Source organism: Crocodylus porosus, unplaced genomic scaffold (assembly GCF_001723895.1).
Source record: "Crocodylus porosus isolate Cpor-Errol unplaced genomic scaffold, CroPor_comp1, whole genome shotgun sequence".
NCBI classification, from domain to species: domain Eukaryota; kingdom Metazoa; phylum Chordata; order Crocodylia; family Crocodylidae; genus Crocodylus; species Crocodylus porosus.
The window spans coordinates 5,452,730-5,474,189 of NW_017728922.1; the positions used below are offsets into that span (position 1 = coordinate 5,452,730).

The 21,460-nt window shown below is 50.0% G+C and overlaps 1 protein-coding gene across 1 annotated transcript; it reads left to right on the forward strand.

Annotated features, from left to right (window-relative positions):
- Position 1: 1 nt before the first annotated feature.
- EMILIN3 (elastin microfibril interfacer 3) lies at positions 2–21,400 on the forward strand (the record flags this gene model as incomplete). Its single annotated transcript, XM_019539803.1, has 4 exons — positions 2–165; positions 5,458–5,580; positions 13,819–14,066; positions 16,260–21,400. Coding segments are annotated over 4 exons (2,430 nt in total), but the record flags the coding sequence as incomplete, so codon positions are not given.
- Between the last annotated feature and the right edge of the window lie 60 nt (positions 21,401–21,460).

The window sequence follows — 21,460 nt, forward strand, 5'->3', positions numbered from 1 at the left end:
GGCTCTGCTCTGCTCCCTCTGCCTGGGGGCGCTGATCGCTCTGGCCGATGCCAAAGGGACTTTCTACCACCGCCCGCCCCCCGTGCCCTACAGCAGCCGGTACAACCTCTACACCTCCGGATCCAGCCCGCAGCTCAGCCCGGGCAAGCCCATGGGCAGACACAAGTAAGCCGCTGCTCCGGGTCTCTCCTTCCAGGCGATCGGGGACGCAGCCACCGCCGAGCCCCGCCGCGAGGGGCCGGGTCCCGCGCGGGGCTGCGGGGCTGGGGCAGAGGCTGGCCCCGGCAGCGTCGCTCTGGGGGAGCGGCCGCACGGCTTTGGGGTCGGTGCCAGGGCCCCTTGGCCCAGCCCAGAGCAGCAGATTAAACTGGGGCTTACAAAAGATCTGGAATGAGCTGCTGGAAAGAGGTAACTCACTTTCTTTCTTGCAGCTGCAGGAGAGGGGCCAGCGTTTGGCTCCAGGCGGCTCTAGGAGGAAGCATGAGGGGTGACGGGGGCAATAAATAGTGGCAGTGCCAGCAAGAGGTGGCCAAGCACCCGTAAGTTTTCCAGCTGCACAGGGCTCAAGCAGCAGCTGTTGCTGGACACCGCTTAGCCACAGGTGGGGACAAGAGGGAAGGGGTCTCTCTGGAGGACGCCAGCCGGCCCGCTCATTTTTTACCTGGCTGGTTGCCGTTCTGAGGAGGGTGGCTACCAGCTCTACCTGCCTTGCTTGCTGGCTTTGTTAATAAGGCATTGCAAGGAGTTTGTAAGGGCACTGTGGCTAAAAATTGATGGTAAATTCAAGCACTGCCTTTCCTCCAACTGCGGGGAGGAGCTGGCTCCTAGGCTGGAGCAGCCCTGTGCAAAGCTGAACGACCGACTGGATTCCTCCCAGCATCACCCCAGGCAGAATTTGTCCCTGCGGACAGACAGAACCAGGCAGCACATCCTGGGGCTGCAGGGGGATGGAGCCATCTAGACAGGTTGGAGGAGCTTGTTCCTCAAGGGGGTAGTGTGTGAGGGAGTGACCGGGTAGAGGCAGGAGGAAGACTCAAAGGGCTCTTCAGGGCACACGGGGGGGGCACCAGAGAGCACTGGCAGGGTTGGGTCAGGATGGTTGTCCCTGGTGGGAAGTTGCCAGTGCTTGCAGAGAGGGTGTGGTGGTGGAGCAGAGACCCCTTCTCATCTGGCCTGGTGCAGCCGTACTCCTGGAACGTGCAGCCCTGCTTTCCCTGACCTCTTGTTGGGTCCCAGATGCTGCTTACTGGGTCAATTTAAGTCCTGTGCAGGGCTGATTGGATTGATTTTAAATGTAACCATAGCCTGTAAAGCAGGGGCGGGCAATTATTTTGGGCAGAGGACCACTTACTGAGTTTTGGCAAGCCATCGAGGGCTGCATGACAGGCAGCCAGGGGCAGATAAATATTAATTTTCTAAATTTTTTAGGGGCCCCATGGGCCAGAGAGAATGGCCTGGCAGCCACATCCGGCCCACAGGCCACATTTTGCCCACCCCTGCTCTGAAGAGTGGTCATCCTGAGACCAATGCTAGTGGCTCCTCTGGGACTTGCAGTGCTTATGGGGATGCTCTTCAGTTTGACCTGTTCCCTCCCCTTCCCCCCCCCAGTGCTTCACCCCGTCTTCTCACCAGGCCCTCCCATGTTCCCTCCTTCTCATAGTGTTTACCTCCCTCTGCCCCATTAGCTGCTGCCACCCTTGGCAGCCACTGCTTCCAAATATCTCCCTCCTCCCCCATGCCAGGATGGGCCAAGCTCATGTGCTAACTCATTACTACCCTCCCCTGGAATTCCACCCTTCACCCAGTGCTCCAGCCTTCCCGTGGGTGACAGCGAGGGAATGAAGCTTTCCCTTGCTCTGGCTGGCCTGGCACTATAGTTAGCCGGGGCTGCTTGGCAGATGGGCTGGGAAGTACTAGTAGATCACAGCTTCTCTACAGTCATGCCCTTAGCCCAGCTCTGCCCCTCCTCCTTTCTGCTCCAACATGCCCAGCTACTGCAGCAGTTCTCAAGCTTCTTAGACTCCAGGCACCCCTCACTGGACTCGCGGCACGCCACCATAACTTGCGTGAACTGAGCAGCACCCCATTAAAAAAACTAATTTATTAAAGTGCTTGCCTCCTTGCAGAGGGGCAGGGCAGAAGTCTGGCCTGAATTTATCTGCTTAGTTCCTCACACCTTGCAGCAGCCTTCAAAAGATCTTGTGGCACCCTGGTCTCTCGACCCAGTGGTTGAGAACCACTGAGATGTCTCAGCCAAACCCATGAAAGTTGGAATGACAGGGAGAGAAAGCTCAGCCTCAGTCAAGTGAGTGGGAAAGCTGGATTATCTTTTTTCCTCCATTTTTGAGGGAGTAGAGAGAATGCTCCATGGGAAACCAAATCAGGATACTTCAGCTCTTCTGTACGGAGAGGAAGCTGATAATGCTGAATGTAGCCAAACATGGTGCAAGCAGGTCTGGGCAGGATATACACACATATCCACTTCTCTAACCAATGCTCCTCATTCCTGACAGGCTCCCATTGTTATTCTAGATCTGGCACCCACCCAGAACACCTCTACCCCAGGGAGACTATCCCTTGCTGTATTAGCTCTGCTCCTCTCATGAGCAGGCCCTGCCAGCTGTGCCTAAGCAATGGCGCGACGTGGGATGACTGGACAACCGCACCTTAAGAATTAGGCTGAGAACCCCAACGTGCTTCCTTTGTGACCAAACTAGAATGATCTCCTAGAGGTGAAGTCTGTGATGCTGCACCTCCTTGCTGCCTCTGTCCTAGACAGGGGATGCTTGGACAACCAGAGCCATTCCTAGTTTGTGGTTTAGCATCAGACAACACGACCTTCTTACATCACAGTGCTGTTTCCTACCCCCACGAGTTCACTGAGCCCCATCTGCTTTTTCCCATAGACTCACTGCAGCCATCTCAACCTTTGGCTTTATCCCTGCAGCCTGCTCTGAGCCTGCAGAGCCATCTGCTGTGCTGCTGTCCCCTTAATCCTCCTCTGTGAAATTCTCTGTTGTCTCTGCCCCTATGGGCAGCATGGCCCATCTGGTTCTCTCTGCCTCCCTGCATGGGAGCCTTCCTCTCCTGACCTCAATCCACAAGTGCCCAGCTTCATCCTATTGCATGTTCTGCTCCACCCTGCCAGCTAGGCTCCCATATGGATCAGAGGCTGAGCGATCACAGAAAGTGAACTGTGACTTGGCAGCATTTTGCCACTGGAAAAGAAAGAACATGACAGGGCAGAACTGTCCTGCTGGGCACCAAGTGACACAGCCCGAGGCTCATTTGCTTCAGCCACTGGCAGCCACAAGCTGCCCAGGGTTTTACCACTCAGGCAAGCTACTAATTAGGACTGGGGCTATTCCCCATAAGGGAGATACAGACAGAGCAGGTAAAGAGGCCCCAGCTAATGGTCCTGTTTTCTCAGGGTCTGGAAAACAAGTGCAAAACCAGCTTAAATTGTACTAAGACCCTGTCTACACCAGAAGAACTACCAGAGGGAAAGAGCTGGTTACAAAACAGCTGTCCCATGGTGGTTCAGTCTTGCAGTGCAGGTGGGACCACTTGGTGATTTAAGTATGTTCTCAAATCCTATCATATAATCATAGAAAAGTAGGGCTGGAAGGGACCTCCAGATATCATCTAGCCCAATCTCCCCCACCAGAGGCAGGATCATCTCTATCCAAACATCCTATACCAACCCATTGTCTAACCTACTAGCAAAGCTACACAATCAACCCTAAAAAACACAAGCCATAACACCCTAACCTGCCACAGGTAAAGCAGGGAGTCAATGGCCCTGCTGAAGCCAAAGACTTTTGAGAGGCTGGAAGAAAGGAACATGGATCAATTTTGCCTACACATCAAGATAGATTAGAAGAGTGCTAGTTGGAGGCAGGAGCAGGGCAGCCTGCATTGGATTTCTGTGCCCTGCATGAGATGGACTCCAGCAAAAATACAATACAGTTGCATGGATTCTGTGCAGCCCATCTCAATGCAGGCTTGTAGGCAAGAGGAGACTAGTGACTGAGGACAAAGGGACAGCCACCAGCCAGGAAGGGTTCTGTGGGAGCGGGGAGACCATCAGCAGCACTTGTGGACAGGTAGAGAGCTGGGTGTATGGAGAAGCAGACTGTGTGCATGCATCCTGCAACCAGAGCTTCCTCCCTAGACTAAGCACATGCAGAAGGCTGGGTTGAAGTCTTGCAGCATCACTGAGCTCTGGGTTGAGAGCAGAACCTGAAGCGTTCGATCTCTGTTGTAACCGTAAGCAGAGATGCTGGATGCGCCCATGTACATATAGAGAAGAATGTAGATCTGAGTCCCAAAGCCATTCACTCGCTGGCAGGGAAACACTGTGCCCCCCCACAACAGAGAGGCATTAGCCCTTCTGTTTCCTGAGGCTTGCCAGGGCTGGCACTAGCAGCAGCAGCACCTCCCTTCTGTGGTTTCTGGGGTTGTTACAGCTGAAGGGAGGGGAAGTCCCAGGAGGAATTATATTAGCATCGGGAAAACTGGCCCCAATTCATCAGACCCAACCACAGCCTGGAGCCCCGCACAGAGGGGGAAATCTTGGACTGATTTTTCCCTATTACTTTTTCTCCCTGCTGAGTCACAGCCAGACTAAGCAGCAGTAGCCTCAAAGTACAGCCTGGGTTTATACCCAGCCAAATCTAGAGAGCTCTGGAGACCATGTGAGCTGACCTCCTGAGAGAGCCAGAGCAAAGGCACTCAGATGTCCATGGCCAAATCCTGACAGCCCAAGACACAGGAGACTTCTGCACATGGTGGCTCTGAGGAGCCGGGCTTCTGGGTGCTTATCCTCATCAGGCATCAGAGTGGCTGCCAGCTCCATGCCTTATGAATGGCCACACATTGCAGAGATGGGTAATGTAGCTCAGGGTATCTGGACTCAGGACCTCTCTTGATGGAGCTCCTGATACCTTAGAACCCAACACCTCACTCCTTGCTGCACAGCACAACTCCTCCTTCTGCTTTAACTGCATCCTGATGCAGCAAGGGGCAGTGCAGGGACCATGCCTGCACAGCAATGCTCAGGGGCATGCTTCAGATTCACCAATGCAAAAAAAAAGAAGTCCACACAACTTTCAGCTCTTCCCATTCCTTCCTACAGACTCCAGCATACAGCTGGATGTGGGGCTCTTGGGGGTGGGGGGGCTCCAGTCTGAGCTCTCTTGCTGTGACTTTTCCAGGTCAGTGGTGTTGGTTAATTAATTATTCCAAGTGAACGAGCAGACTGAGGGAGCCCTCTAGCTGCCTAACCCTATAGGAGACCTAAGGCGCAGGCATTTGCCAGTTGCAGGTAAATCCTGGACTGGATGGGTCTTTTGTGCCACTCCCTTCTATGGGGGTTGGTCGCAGTGCTTCCCTCCACCCCCAGCAGAGGATTCCTTGCTGCTCCCTCCTGACTGTGGTCTGTTATTCCCACTGTAGGAGTTACTGCGCATACGTGGTACAGAGGAACGTGACGTGTGCCCTGCAGGATGGGGCCGAAAGCTACGTGAAGGCGGAGTATCACAAGTGCAGCTGGGGGCCTAAGTGCCCAGGGAAAGTCCTGTGAGTATCCGTGGGATATAGTCGTGCGTGTGACCTTGGGGAGATGGTGGGGTCATGGAGACTCAGCTGGGAGAAGCATCTGCCCTTATGTGAGACATACTGGCACTGCAGTGCAAGCATGTAGTTTTTCTGTCGCTGTCCCAGAGCTGGGCTGCCTGTACCCTGCCTGGATGAGGCTTATCTGGGTTCCTACTTACAGTAACAGCAGGGAATCCATAGGTTTGCCTCAGTGAAACACCAGAAGAGGTGTGGGCCAGCTGATGGGGTAGCAGCTTGGGTCTCAAGAGATCAGGGCTGTACCCTTGGTGCAGCCACAAATTTGCTATCTGACCTTGGGCAAGTCAGGCCACCTCTTGGGGCCTCTGCCTTCTTGCCCAGCCTTTGCCTGTCTGGTCAGTTTGGACTGTCAGCTCTTTGGGGTGGGAACTGTCTCTGTGTCTGCACAGCACGTAGCACAGGAAAGCTCTGATCTCAGCCAGGACTTCAGCGTCCTCTTCTGCTACCAACAGTACAAAGTAACACAGGAGTCAGGAGCAGGCCAACCTGCACTGAATTTCTGTTCCTGTTGTGGCATGGACTCCAGCAAATATGGGTGGAGGGTGGAGACAGGCCCAACCTGGGTCTCCAGCTTGCAGCCCCCTTGAACTTTGGGAAAGTCCAGCTCTGGGTCTAGTCCTCAGAGTTCAACTCCCAGTACTCCCAGCTTCATGTGCTCCCTGGCAATAATCTAGCGAGCGAAAGATCCTTTGCCACTCATACTGCACTTCCCTTTGGAGTATGGAGTATGTTTCACAGGTGAGGTCCTGTGGCTCAGGGAAGGAGAGTGACTTGCCCAAGACCACACAGTACATCAGTAGCAGAGCCATGAACAGAAGCATGACTGTGGTGCTCATTTCTGGTCAGAGATGGAGCAGTAGTAGAAGGGGGTGTAGAGCCAGGCAATGAAAAGGTTAGAGGGGAGAGAGACATCTGAATGGGGAGAGAAGGTTTTATTTAGAGAGAAGCAAGGGGACATGTCCGAGCTGGAAGTGCAGAAAGGGTCAGCAACACTCCTAGGTAGAAGACAGGGTAGAGATGCACCTTATAGACATATTGAATCAGAGATGCATAAGCTTCCATGAGCCAGAGCTCACTTCATAGATTCATAGACATTCCGGCTGGAAGGGACCTCACAAGATCATTGGGTCTAGCCCCCCACCCAAGGGACAGGAAGTCTGCTGGGGTCAAGTGATCCCAGCAAGATAAGCATCCAGATGTGTTTAAAGGCATCCAAAGTAGGTATTTGCACCACTTCTGGGGGGGTCTGTTCCAGACTTCGGGAACTTGGACGGTAGAGAAGTTTTTCCTTATGTCCAGTCTAAAATGATCTTCCAGGAGTGACGGTTAGACCTTGTCTTCCCTTGGGACGTCATGGTGAACAGACCTTCTCCCAGCTCCTGGTGCACACTCCTAATATATTTATAGGCCTCCACCAAGCCCCACCTGAGCCTTTGCTTTTACAGGCTGACGAATCCCATGTCTCTCAGCCTTTCCTCATAAGACTTGCTCTCTTGTCCTCTGATCATCCATGAGGCTCTCCTCTGGACTCTCTCACATCCTTCCTAAAGTGCGGAGCCCAGAACTGAATGAAGTACTCTAACTATGGCCTCACCAAGGCCGAGTACAGCAGGAGGATGACTTCCTGGGTCTTTTGCTGCCTTTCCTTCAGGCCAGGATGGACTTCCCTTGTGCTTCAAAGATTGCATCCTTAAGACTGACCACTCTTCATGGACTCCTCTCTCTCTCTCTCTCTCTCTTCATCAGATGCTATGAAAGGACATGCACAGATGAAGCGAGCTCTGGCTCACAGAAGCTTATGAATCTCTGATTTAGTTAGTTTATAAGGTACATCTTTACCTTGCCTTCTGCTTGACTTCAGACTGACACAGCTAACTACTTCTCTCAAAAGAGTCCTAGTTACCCATTCTTACAGCATGGAGGGCCATGGGTAAAACTGAAAGGCAGTGCACCAAAAACCAACCAACCAAGGACATACTTTTCTCTACAAGCATAACCAACCCATGGGACTCCTTGCTACAGGACAGCTTCACAGTCCAGAACTTAGCAAGACACAGAAAAATATTAGTATGTTCATGACTGGTAGGATCCATCACAGTTGCATTCAGTAAGATAAATTATAAACCCTCATGCTTCAAGACAAAGGACAGCCGTTGTCTGCCTGAGGTCAGAAAGAAAGCTCCCCTCTGGGATGGTAAGAGAATCCTGACTGCAGGTTTTCCATGCCCTGCCCATAGCGCCTCTGTCCCACTGAGGGAGCCAGTCTCCCTGCCTGGCATTAGTGCCCTTGAGGCAGGGGTCCTTCCTCACAGAGCTGCCATCTCTTTTCAGGAATGGCTTGGCTCTTCTGTAAACAGAAGCCCTTGGTTCTGAGGGCCAGGGTTCAAATTATGGGGGAGCTTGGGGGGGACTGAGCCCCCACCCCACAAGAGATGAGACCCTCCTGACCTGCCCCACGCCTCTGACAGAGGCAGCGGCTCCTTCTGACTGCCAGCGCCGTAGATCCCCTCAAGAGTCAGGGCATAATTCAAACCCTGCTTAGGGCCCATTTATGCATAAGTGCACAGCTCCCACCATGGAGAGAGAAGACTGAGGCCCAATCCAAGGAACACAAGCGAGCATGGGGAGGGATCAACTGGGGTCTGTCCCTGTTAAGGAGATGAAGGGCAGGTTCCTGCAAAGCTGGAGACAACTCTACTGAGCTTTCCAGGTGAAAACATTTTATCCCTGGAGAAACAAGATGGCAGTACTCCGTTTTGGGCACCACAGAGATCACAGAAGTTAAAGCAATCACCCCTTCTTCCCCTCCCCTTCAGCACTACTCCACTCATGCCAGCATATCTCCTTCCCTTCCTTCTAACCAGACCTGCCCACTCTTCTCATATCTGGGTGAGATGATGCTGAGCAAAGACCCATCTGTGACTTGATGACTTCCAAAGGGAAACTGCTCATGCTAACCCACAAACCCTCTGCCAGAGGCCTCATCCTACCTGTACATCTCAGGAATTAGTCATTCACCTGTAACCTCTGGGTGGGATAAAGCAGCGATTCTCCTCCTGTATTCAGCGTGTCGAGATGAGTGAACTTCAGTGCTCTGTGGAGGTGACCTTTCCCTTTCTCCATGGACAGTTGTCTCATTGTTCTCGCAAGGACCCACCCCACCATGGGTCCCCCAAGGCTAGGGTATTGCTGGTCAGAAAACAAGGATCCTTTTTCTGCTGAAAATTTCAAAGCAAATTAAAAGGATATTGTTTTCAACTACATTTTCCGTAAAATTTTGGGTTTTTAAATTAAAATCTAAATCCCAATTTTCATCTGGCAACTCTGTGACAGTCTCAGAGAAGGGGAGAGGAGGGTTCCTTGTATTCTCATTCTTCTCCATGGGCTGGGCTTCCTCCTGGGACCGCTCTCCCTGATTAAAATGAGAAGTGCATCATGGGAATCTGTGACTATGGCGCATTGTGGGAGATGTAGTGCAATGCCTAGAGCAGAATGGGGACATGAGGCTACTAGCCTACAGTTCTAAGGCAGTGTGGCAGCATGTGCAAATTAAGTACTCTATGTGCCAGACATAAGGAATGAGAGGGAAGGGGGAGTAACCAAAAATCAGTTTTTTGTGGGAAACAGAGGCTTTTAGTGAAAAATGCCAGTGCTTCAAACACCTCCATATGACCGTATGACCATATGACACCTCCATAGAACCATATGACTGGTGCTTCTCTAGCACCTGCACCCAAGGATCCAAACATCTGTGAGGCCTGGCCTTGCCCTGAGGGATGCAAAGCCGAGTTGCCATCCCCTTTCATTAATGGGGCAAATTGAGGCATGGAGAAGTTGAAAAGTCTAATTTTCAGAGAGGCAGAGCTCTCCCCATCAGCCAGTGAAGCCAGTGGGAGCTGCATGTGCTCATCACCAGTGAAACCAGGTCTCCGAGGGTCTTTCACAAGAGCTCTTTATACTGGGTGCCTGTTGGGGCCCTAGCTGCCATGGAAATGTAGATTTGCATGGTGGGCAGCAAGCAGCAGAACTAATGCAGAACCCTGGAGCTTGGACACCCGGCCTTTGCTAGCAGCAGCAGTTTGGTGAAAGGGTGATGAACGAACCCCAGCAAAAAGCAGGAAAATGCTCATATTCCTTTTGCACCCTGCTAACTCCCTTCCCCACAAATGCTGTTGGAATCTGACAGCTGTCAAAGGCTGAATGCTGTAGCTACACTGGCCGACACCACAACCATGCGAGCTGGGGGAGGACTCGGACCCCCGGTGCATTCCATATGAGCTGAGCTTGAGTTGATGCTACTTAACAGCCCAGCAGGGTCTCTGATGCCCCTTCCTGATTCATCCAGTAGGGAGGTGGAGTGTACCCTACCCCTGCTCTTTATATGCTCCCCTCATTAGACAGAGCTCACGCTCAAGCACCTGAGGTTTGTGGGTGTTCGCATCTCCTTGTGCGTAGTGGAAAATTCCAGGCAGTCACCGCTGTGTACACCACCACTCTGGCCACCAACATGGGAATCAAAGTCTGCTTCACCAAAAGGAGCTTCACCAGCCCAGGACCTAGGACACAGAGCTGAGCTGTTCCAGTGTTTTTCAGCAGAGGCCAGATGTGCACCTGCTGTACCCACCCCTTCAGACCACTCCCCTCTTGGGGGGAGGAGGGGGTGGTGCCAGGCTGGTGCTCCTCCTTCCCTGGCCCACCTCATCCCTGCCTTTCCTCTAAACCTTGGGGCTGAACTCAGGCCAGTGTCAGAGTGAAGCTGAACCTGCCAGCTGAACTTTTTACACGGCTTGGAACGCTGCATGCTAGAGAGACGTAGTTTTTCCAGGCACAGGGGCCACTGGCAAATGTTTATCCAGCTGCAATAAATACTTCCTGTTGTTGACACTCAGAGAACGGGGGGGGGACCCTGATTTGCACAAGGGCTGCACGTTCCTCATTGCCTGTGGTGCCGGAGAGCAGCACGGCATGGAAGGCAGCGCCCCACATGCCTAACACCTCGCTCACCCCTTCTCCAGCAAGAGCTCTTGTTCCATTTACAACCCCGCTCTCTGCCAAGCAAAAGAAAGCATCAGGCTGCAGCCCAGGCTTCTGGGGAGAGCTGAGGTGGTGGCGCGTGCCAATGTTGTGGCTCGGCTCGGCAGTCTGTCCTGCCTTTTACTGCTCACCATGCTATTTCCGGGCAGGTTTCTATGCTCTATAAAAAATACCATAGTAACTTGGAGCCTTCTGGTGGGAGGAGTAATGAAGAGGGCCTTGGTTTTTCCAACCCTTGCTCTTCTTTTCTCACTTGTGTTTCCAACTAAATAGCAAACAAACGGCAGCACAGGGCAGCTTCTGGCATTGTGTGAACTTCCATGGAGAAGATGAAGAGACTGACCTCTTATCAAACCTTTCCCAGGGTATCCCTGGATGGATTAGAAACAAAACAACCCTGTGTTTCCTTCGCACACAATGGAAGCAGCTGAGCTATAGCAACCCTCTTCCAGTAGCTCTGTGTCTTTATCCCTTTGGAGAAGGTGCAGAGCTGTACGCGGGAATATATCACCTGTCTGCAGACAAGGGCATGTTTGCATTTCACTCATGAAGACAAATGTAGATGTGCCTGCGTGTCTGTGGACAGATGTACCAGCTCATTGCTTAACCCGTTCATCTAGGTGTATTGGTTTCTCTTGTAGCAGTGCATGTCCATACTCCTATTAGAACAACCCAAGGTGCTCACCTGTGGAAGATTTCCTTTGGCCCTGGCACCTGAATACCACATATCCTGTGCCTTGCTGTTGTGTGGCTGGTGGGATGGAAGTTTCGAGGGCACCAGCTAAAAACCAGTCAGAACCCATCATACATTTCTGCCCCAAAATGTTATTTTGTCACAGCTGAGATTCAGCTGGGTCGTGGGAAATCATTGATGCTATGGATGTTTTCTGTGGAAATAATGTGAAATGATTCCAAAGGGAATGGAGCATTTCATTTTGACATTTCATTTGGTCTCTCCTGCCTTGACATGCATATGGTGTTTAATATTCTATTGCAACATCAAACTTTTAAATATCTAGTATTTTAGATCACATCACATTTATCTGACTAGCATGGCCAAGCAGAGGTAACTCCTCTGAAAGGTTCCCTTCCCAGCTCTGCTATAACTTCCCAGGTACCCCTGGGCAAGTGACAGACCCTTTGTGCCTCCCAGACCACACTCATGTACCAGCACTGATGGTATTGACCTTCTCTGTAAAGCACTTTGCGATCCTCCAGTGAAATGGGCTGTAGGAAAGTGAGGGATTATTCTGGGCTCAACAAAGACATGTTGGTGTTTCTGGAACAAAACATTACAGAATTTCCATTTTCTTTGTTTTTTTTTCCCATCCTGATTTGGAACAAAAGGTCATTTCCAAATACTGGGATTTCCTCAGCGGTGGAAACTCCATTTTCCAAACAACTCTACTAAGATTTCGGCTGAATTGGTCTTCAGGAGCAGAGATTTGGGTCAGTTCATCCAGATTGGTTCCATGCTCCTAGCTAATCCAACATCCCTGGCAGGCTGCTAGAACAGAGGTTGGGGATGGCAGGGGCAGCCCAGTCCTCCCTGAACGCCTGTGGAATCCCGGACAGTGATACCACTGATTCAGCAGGGGGGAAGCAGAGTGGGGATGACGCTAGGGGGTGCAGGAAGTGAGCAGCTTATATCGTACAAAGAAAGCCTGATGTGATGTTTAATAATTATCATCTCCAAATAATGAGAATCTCCAGAGCACTGTGGCAACAATGGACATCACATTTATCCCAGCATAAACCATGTTATGCTGGGACAAAGTACAATTGTACAAACATCCATATCTGTTGGCCTAGAATAAATCCTTACAAAAAAAAAGTTCCCCAGGTAAGAGGTAATAACAGGGATATTGCAAAGTATGTGTGTGCAGTTATTTTGGGATTGCATGAATGAATCAGAAAAGCAGCAATGCATTCAGCTTCTTACTAAGCCCAGATCAGAAGAGTGATGTGTCTACATCCCAGTCCTGGGATATTCTTGCTCCAGAACCAGCACAGGCATGACTTATTCAGGGACCAATGCAATGTCTGTTTCTAACCTATGACAGCTCTGACCTACAGTGAGGGATTGTCTTTGGATAGGTCCCTTAGCCTCATAGCTGTGTCGAAGAGCTCAGTTCATTAATGCTTTGGGATGGAAAGAGGCAAGAGAAATGCAGGGGATAGTTGCTGTCACTTCTACCAGTCCTACTTGAACAGTTTCTGCTAAAGCAGTACAACCGTGGCGCTGCTGCCCTCTAGTGCCTACAGCCAGATGTTTTACCCAGTAAAGAAAAAAAATTGCTGGATTAATGTTAACATTAGTCCATCATTGAGATAAATTTTGGAATATAGAGGAATGAGCATCTGCTTAAAGAATATTTGAACCATCCTATAGCATTCAGGATTTGAGGGATTAGTAATGAACGACACCCCCACTCTGCAATTCTAGTGAGGAGTTTAAATCAAACCTTTGGGAAAGGGTTCAAGTTCTCTCACAAATTGTACCAGGGCTTAGAGTTGTTTCCAGCCATCTTTATTATGCTCTTTGGGGCAGAACTGCCACTGAGGGTGCATTTGTCAAGCACCTACTATACTGAGGACTCTGTCTTGCATGGCTTTTAGTTGCTACAGCACTAGCTGCACCCAATAATACTACAATTCTGTTAATAGTCTTTTAAAATCAATGAGAATACCATAGTGAAAAGAAAAGAAAATTGTATAAACTATCCCTCTGCCTGTACGTTCTCCCTTTTTCCCCATCTCCATTTCCTCCTGTAACTATCTCATCTGTCTAGGTTGAAGACTTGTTGGGGGAAAGACTTCTGTCTCTTCTGTGTTTGTACATGACTTGGAACACTGGGCTCCACATTTGTCTGAGGCCTTGGCTCCACCAGAATACAACTAAGTCAATGAGTAATCCCTGAACAAAGCATGGTATTGTTTGTATTGTGTTCATGCCCAGAGACAACTGCATAACAGTGGGATGATGAGAAGAGGGAGCCAGAGCAGTCCAGGAACAGAAACTCCAACAAAGATAAATAATTATCATGACCAATGAAATTGGTGGCTACTTCGGACTACTCCCTATGCGACCAGTTGCTCCAAGTCTAGATTTAAGCTCCTAACCCTTCCTTCCCTGTCTCCAACAAGGTACCGCACCTTCTTCAGACCCAGGTACAAAATCGGCTACAAGACAGTGACAGAGCTGGCATGGAGGTGCTGCCCTGGGTTCATGGGAGAAGGCTGCCATGACAGCCCCACTGACCAACCAGGCTTATTGCCCCAACACCCTAGCCCTAAGCTGCCTCCCAGTCAGAAGCTGTTTCCAGGCCCCAGAGTTCCTCCTCATCCAAAAATCCACCAAGACCAATTTCCAGGACCAAAGAAGAGCTACTACGGTGAGTCACCGGGGAGCTGCCTTTGCTTTGATTTCACACACACAGGTTAATTTGACAAAAATCAGTGAGATAGTTGGCCTCATTGTTAGCCACCACAGAAGGCAGGGCAAGACTCAAACAGGTTCTGGGGCAAGCACCTCTTCTCTCCCCACTAAAGAAGCCGTTTCCAGCTCACACTTGAGTCACCCTTGCCATACAGCATGGCGGCCAACGGTTACCTACATGCTAACCCATGCTTGGGATAAAGGACCTCATTTTCCAGAGCTGCCAAAGCGTCTGTGCCCGGTGTTGTTGGGCTATCTTAGAGCTTAGCCTTTGGGGCTTGGATCCTTACGCCCTGTAGCTCAGGTCATTTGGGAACAGGAATTCTAGGGATACGTGGCATTCACCAATAATCACTGGGCAAAGTAGATTTTAGTGCCAATGCACTGGGTACTGTCAGCTGGGGGGCGGGGCATAGAGGCGGTATACTACATTGCAACAAGTGGATAGCTAAATGTGGCCTCCCATGAAATACTCAAGGGTCAACATCATGGCATTGGTGGTACATGAACATATGCAAAGCCAGGGAGTGGCCAAGGTGAAAAGGCAGAGCACAGGAAAGAAAGCATCCGATTCTAATCTCAGTTTTGTGAAAGGGCCTGGGACCTAGGACCGAAGTATGGGAGGGACCATTTGCAGGCCGGAAACTCCAGTAGAAGACCCCACCGTTTGAGGCACAGCAACCTAATTCAGTCTCATTTATATTCCCACATTGCAATTCACTTGCCATTTTGTAGGACCTGAAATTTAAATGTATTAAGCACTGCCTCACCATGGCTGGGAGGACAGCTGGACTCCTAACACCTTTGAAACCTCAGGTTCAACACTTCTAAAACATAAGAGCCAAAGAATTTCTGTAGCAAAGATGGATTGAATGTACCCAGCTCAGACCTAAAAGGAATAACCCCCCTCTGTCTGTGAGAGGCCATAAGCCCCTCTTCACAACACTTGCTTTTCATCATTATCACAAAGGACACCAGATCCAGAGCAGAATGGAAACAAAGTGAGCAGCTTCCCATTGCAGTGTTCTCACATGCTATCATGTCTTCAGCAAGACAGCCACAGAAGACTGCCTCAGAAGAGGCAGCTGGAACTAATGAGGCATATTTTGAAATACACTGTACATTCCTGGCCCTTTAAAAATCTCTCCCATCTGGAGAGAAGGAAGCATCTTTATTTTACAGGTGCTCATTGGCATTCACCCTCCAGAGCAGCAAATATCCTGCAGGCCATGTGGATTTTCAAAGGGTCAGGAGACTACTCCCCACTCACACAGATCCACCTCTTACCTTTCAAGTTGCTAGCCCTGAACAGACTCTCCACTGCTCTAAAAGTGTAATTTTACAGGCAGTTTCCTTGTCAGACAGTAAATCAGGGGCTTGTTCTATTCTACTGCATTGCCACATTAGACATGCCTGCTCAGGGAGAAAGCTTCGCTGAACAGATCAGAGAAAGGTTGCTTGTGAGAAGGCACAGTTGGATAAGAAGCAGCTCCCTTCATGACATAGGTTCCCCTAGGAGGAAGAGCCCCAGAGGAGGCTGCTAGAAACCAAACTCCCTGCCAAACAACTTGCTCTTTCATGTACCTGATGCTATGCCACTGTAGAAAGAAAAAGCCTGATCCACAACTCGGTGAAGTTCGTGGGTTTCTTCCAATCACTTCAGCAAGTGTTGGATCTGGCTACTGGATCCTTGGTTCCTTTGGTGACTCATACAGATACACGTAGAACTGACAACTCCCATTCTTGTGGGTACCATTAAAACACTGCTACTACCTACCGGCAGTAACTAGAGGCCGCTACCACTGGTGCCAAATACTACGCCGTTCACCCTCAGCAGCAAGCTGGACGGGGGTGCATGTGCTGAACCTGGCCACTGGAGGGAACAAACAGAGAATCTGTTCCACTTTTCACTTCTTAGACTGTAATTAATATGAAGCGGAAACCTCTGGTTATGCCAGCTTTACCCATCAGCCACCTGCAGATGCATGGTCCCCTGTGACCATTGTGATTGCACCCAGATATTAGTTTGGCTACTGGGACAAGCAATAGGGCCACAAGGAAGTTACAACTAAAGTAGGAGCAAGGCTGAAAGAACAACAATAACCCATCTTTTCTTCTCCCCCTACCCCATGTCTCTTCTCTCACACAGGTAGAAAGATGCCTGGCATCTTTGGGGACAGGCTGGACCGGCTGGAGGAGGAAGTGAGGCACCTCTCCCAATCCTATGACACTCTGCACAATATGGTGAATGGCCTGGGGGACCACTTGCGTCTGGCCATCCAGGAGGATACCAGTAAGATGATTGGGTCCCTGATGAACAGCCCAAGCGTGCCTGATGCCACAGTGGGCTTTGGGGTCATCCCAGAAGGGATTGCAGATGTACCAGACAAAGCAGACATTGCCACCTACCCACCGGTGGGGGAGATCTTGGGCAAAGTGACCGAGGTGAGCGACATCCTGAAAACCAAGACAGACCTGCTGAATGAGGTGCATGGCATGGTTCTGGACCACGATGGACAGATCAAGCACCTGCTGGAGTCAGCCAGGCCCTCGCCCCTCACCTCCATCGACATGCTGGAGGAGTACATTGACAGTCGGCTGAGCCATTTGCGGGGGGAGCTGCTGGATGGCTTTGAGAAGAAGCTGGGTAAAATACAGAGCACCTGTGACTTCAGGATCCAAGAGGTGCAGCAGCAATGCGAGGAGGAGAAAGCCGCCAACCTGCGGCTGCAGCAGACTCTGGACGGCAAGGAACTAGAGATTAAGAAGGAGATCTCCCAGCTGGAGACCCAGATCCAAGGATTGACTGTGGTTGAGAGCTGCTGCAGCAACCTGAACTACCTCACTGAGCGCATGAACATCCTGGAGAAGGGCCTCCACAGCATCTCTGAGTCCCAAAAGAACTTGCATTCACAACTGGATGGAGAGCTCTCCACCATCACCCTGGAGAACCTCTTTGAAGGACGCTTTGAAGACCTGGAGTCCAGGCTCAATGCCACGGAAAGGGACACAGGCAGCTGCTGCCCAACACTGGAGGACAGTGTGAGGGGCATGGTGGTGTCAGAAGTGGATGGCATGAGGACATCATTTGATGATAAAGTGAGAATCCTGGAGGACAGGTTCATGACCATTGTAGGGGAGCTGAGCAACATCAGTGCTCCAGCAGGCATGGATGGATCCGTGATGCCCCTGCTGGAGGGTGAGCTGACTAATGTCAGAAAGCAAACAGATGAGAGACTGGATGTCCTGCAGAGTCAGCTCACCAGCCTGGAGACCACCTGCTCCCTGGGCTGTACCTCCTCTTCCAAAGACGTGGAGACTTTCCGGACAGAAATTGAAGACTGCCAGAGCAAGAACCAGGACCTGCTGCTCAGGATGGACAGCAACTATGACCTCCTGCGCAAGCTGAATGCCACCATCCTGGAAATCCAGCGGCGGATTGAGGAAGAGGCAGCTGGATCCTTGCAGGGCGAAATCACCCTGCTCAAGATCAACCTGAACACTGTCAGCAAGTCTCTGACAGGACTCAAGGACTCGGTCTCCCAGTATTCCAACACGATGCTGCATGTCAACTCCTCGCTGGATGAGCACGAGCGCAAGATTGAGGATGAGGTCCACTCCATCCAGGAGCAGGTCAGCGACCAGGGCTCGCAGCTCTTCTTCAGCAACAGGCGTGTTCTGAACCTCAAGGGTGACTTGGAGAGACTCAAAACCAGAATTGTGAATGACCTGAGCAACTGCAAGAATGTGGCTCATGACCTGCAGAAGGAGATGGTTCAGTTCGACAACCGCGTGGCCCAGGTAGAAAACATGTGTGGCAGGCTGGGCTCTGTGACGGGCAGCCTGGACATCATCAAGGATGAGCTGGAGAAACACACAGGCAGCCTCTGGGGCTACATGGACCATATGAATGGGACTTTGGCTGCACACTCTCAGGAAATAACTGTACTGAAGGACAACTTGCTGGATTGCCAAGCCAAGGTCACCGAGCTGGCTGAACAAATTAGCCAGTTGGAAAGCACTCCGGAGGGAAAGCAGCATTAGCTATACTGAAACCCCCATCTATTTTCTTGAAGAACAGAATTAACTTATATCACACAGACTCCAGTGGGACAATGTTTTTTTCCCCTATTATTAAAATATAAATTAAAAGCTGCTACAATCCCTTCTCCCATTTTTCTTCTTCCATATATATTTTTCTTCCTAAGAAAATGAGATTGTACCAGCCCACGTTATGCCTTCAAAATTACTGTTCTGCTCTGTGACACTCAGCATCTGTACTAACATTGTCACAAGGTGCTGGTCCCTAGCTGGGTGGTTTTTAGTTTGACTACCAGAGCAATGACCCAAGAAGGGTCATCAGGATGATGGCAATCCAGGATGATTCACGACGTTCCCTGCTTCAGCTTCATTTTTGTGGATTTATTGCTTCTGGAGGATAAAACCCTGTATTTGTGGGTCAGGTTGGAGAAACTCTGTTCAGCAAGGACCACAAGCATGTTACCCACTAGCACAGAGATATCCAGGGACCCCCAATAGCAATGCCACCACCAGAAGTCTGGCTATTAAAAGAATACTTTCAAGCACCCCTGCCCTAAGAATTTAATTCCCTCTTTTGACCTAGTAGGTGCCCTTTTCTTCAGCTGAGCAGACTTTGGGGTCTCAACTACCTAATTAATCCATTTGAGTATGAAAGTGCCCCTCCCTGCACACAAGACATTGCCAGCTCCTGTAGGAGTGCATGCATCAAAATGGCAAACTTGTATACACCATTCTCTTCTGCCCTTACTCCTGATTGCAACTTTCTTCAGTTTTACTTGCTGTGCTCCGGAGCTTGGTCTATAAAGCTGGAGGCTGTGTGCCATTGTAACTTTCTACCTATTCCACATGTAGCATTTCTGGGGAGACCTTTTAGGACTACTACATTTTGTGAGTGCTCTCTGCTCAGCTCTCCCAACCCTAAGTTCAGCAGGAACAAAGGCTGCTAAGAAGCCTGCATTCTTTGCAAAGATTGCAAATAGTGCACAGCCCTGGCTCATTACCTGGGTCATGTTTTGCACCTAGGCCTCCAAAGATGAAAAACCAAGGCAAGAAGCTGTTAGATCCCCCAGCCCTGGCACCTGGTTTTCAAATACTAAAGGGAAAGGGGATATGTACAAATTTCCTTGGTCCATCAAGTGGCATTTACTATCCACAGTGCTGAAGTGTAGGTTTTGGGGAATAGGATTTACCTGCTCACTGATTAATGTGTGCTTGTATGTGGTATTCTATCATCATGCAGACTGAAGGCCAGCCAGTATCCAATCCAGTTCATGCACCACAGCTCCCTGAAGCACCTTGGACATGTGACTTCTCTAGAGAGTGGATGCCTTTACCTAGTGCCAATTAGGAGGGAAAGACAGTGGTGTTGTTTATAGCACCTTTGAACACAGGACTCTTCTAACTGCTTTTACAAGCTCAGTCTTGGAGGTCTTTGCAGTTTCCACAGTTGTTCAGATGGATGGGGCACCAAGCCAGCAAGCAACTGCCTGATAGCACCAAGAGTTGGTGCTCCAGCAGTTGGGACCGGAACGGAGACTCAGCCTGCAATGGAACTACTAGATGTCGAGGGCCTCAGCTCTACCTTGCAAATGTGCAGGAGCCACTAACAAGGACTGCACTCCAATCCCAAGAGCAAGCTCCTTTCCCACTGAACTTCCCCAGGGAGCAAGGAAAACATTCAAATATGGTTCACACAGGACCTAGGAACTTGGTGTTATCTAGAGGACACCTGCTCCGTATGGACTGCAATGTTCCACATCAGAAGTCCACTAGCACTTTGAGTCACAGCAAGCAAATCATTTATTGTTAGGCCAAGATGGGACTTATCACCATTAAGCATTAAGGGGAAACACAGGAGTCTCCATTCCAGCAATGCTGGCACTTTAAGGAGAAAGAAAAACTGCCATTGTTCTCCCATCTGTCCTACTGCAACTATCATTTACCCTTTCATACTGGCCCTACATCAGTTCTGCTTCCCTCTCACCCACCCCCAAAATGCTCTTGAGCTTTCACTCCTGACCTTTCTGTATTGCTCCCACTCACCTTTCTGCCCCCTTGATCTGGATCATTCTCATCCCTGCTTTCACTCCATCACCATGTTTCTTCCCTGTAGCATACTGTACCCGAGAGCAGATCACAGGCTGAAACCTGGCCCCCAGAAGAGCTCTCTTTGCTTCAGATTAACAGACATGGGGCAACCTGCACTGTACACAAGCTAAGGACATCCTTTCCCATGTGATACAACTTCAGATGTAAGCTTCTACCAGAAACAAATGCATCTTCTCTTTAATTTGAACATCAGGGGCTGCAGATCATAGACCCAGGCTTCCCACCACATCCTTATTCAGGGTCTGCCCACCAACTCATAGAGCAAGCTCACTCACTCAAATCAGCAGTGGCTTGATTCTGCCTCCCAAAGTGGTGCAGGTGGACTTTGGTGTCACAGAGGGATAAGGCCCTTCTCTGCCTGCATGCCACAATGAAAGCAAAATGACAGAGACAAGGGCCTGTCTTCATAGGGAAAGGGGCCCTGAAGCAAGACTTGACTAGCATTTGGACACTCAAGGAAAACTTTGCTTGGACCTCAAATTCCATTTGGTTTCCTCAGCAACAGATAACTCGCATGTAATTGTATCTCTACTTCGCCGTGCCTTGATATGGCCCTTTACATCAATAGCACAGACAGCAGAGTGGGGGCAAGATCTGTGGAAAAGCTAGCCTTCACAGCCTCAACGAGGGGCCAAAGACCTCAAAACAACCAAAGAGGAAGTTGGAATGTCTCGAAATTTGGTCTGACAATCCACTTTTTAAAGAAAGTAGATCAGAACAGATCCCTACAGCTCAAAGAGGGGGGAAAAAAAGTCAAACAACAGGAGAGGAAAGTGGGGAGGCAATGGTATCAGACAGAGCCAGGAGTGGTTGAATGTGTGCTGACCTCCCCAAAGTAGCGTTACATTTGGACTGATTTCTGATTAGAAACTTGAAGACATGGACAGTTTTTATTTCTGTTCTCAGATACTCGAGTCAAAAAGCTAAGGTAACTTTGTTTAAAAAAAAATAAAAAATGGGGCATTTGTTGCTTTTGAAGAAGGAATCTGATCCCGCCTTGGGCCAGCTCCCAGGTGGTTGTTGACAGATCCTATTAAAGGCCATTTTGTATTGTTTTTAAAACATTGTACATTTGTTCAGATTTTTCATGCTGAAAGACTGTTTGTACTGGAAAAAAAATAAAAACTTCTTGCTGAGGTTTCCAGTATTAAATGACTCCCTTAGAATGAAAGGGGAAAAATTTACTGTATATACCGAGGG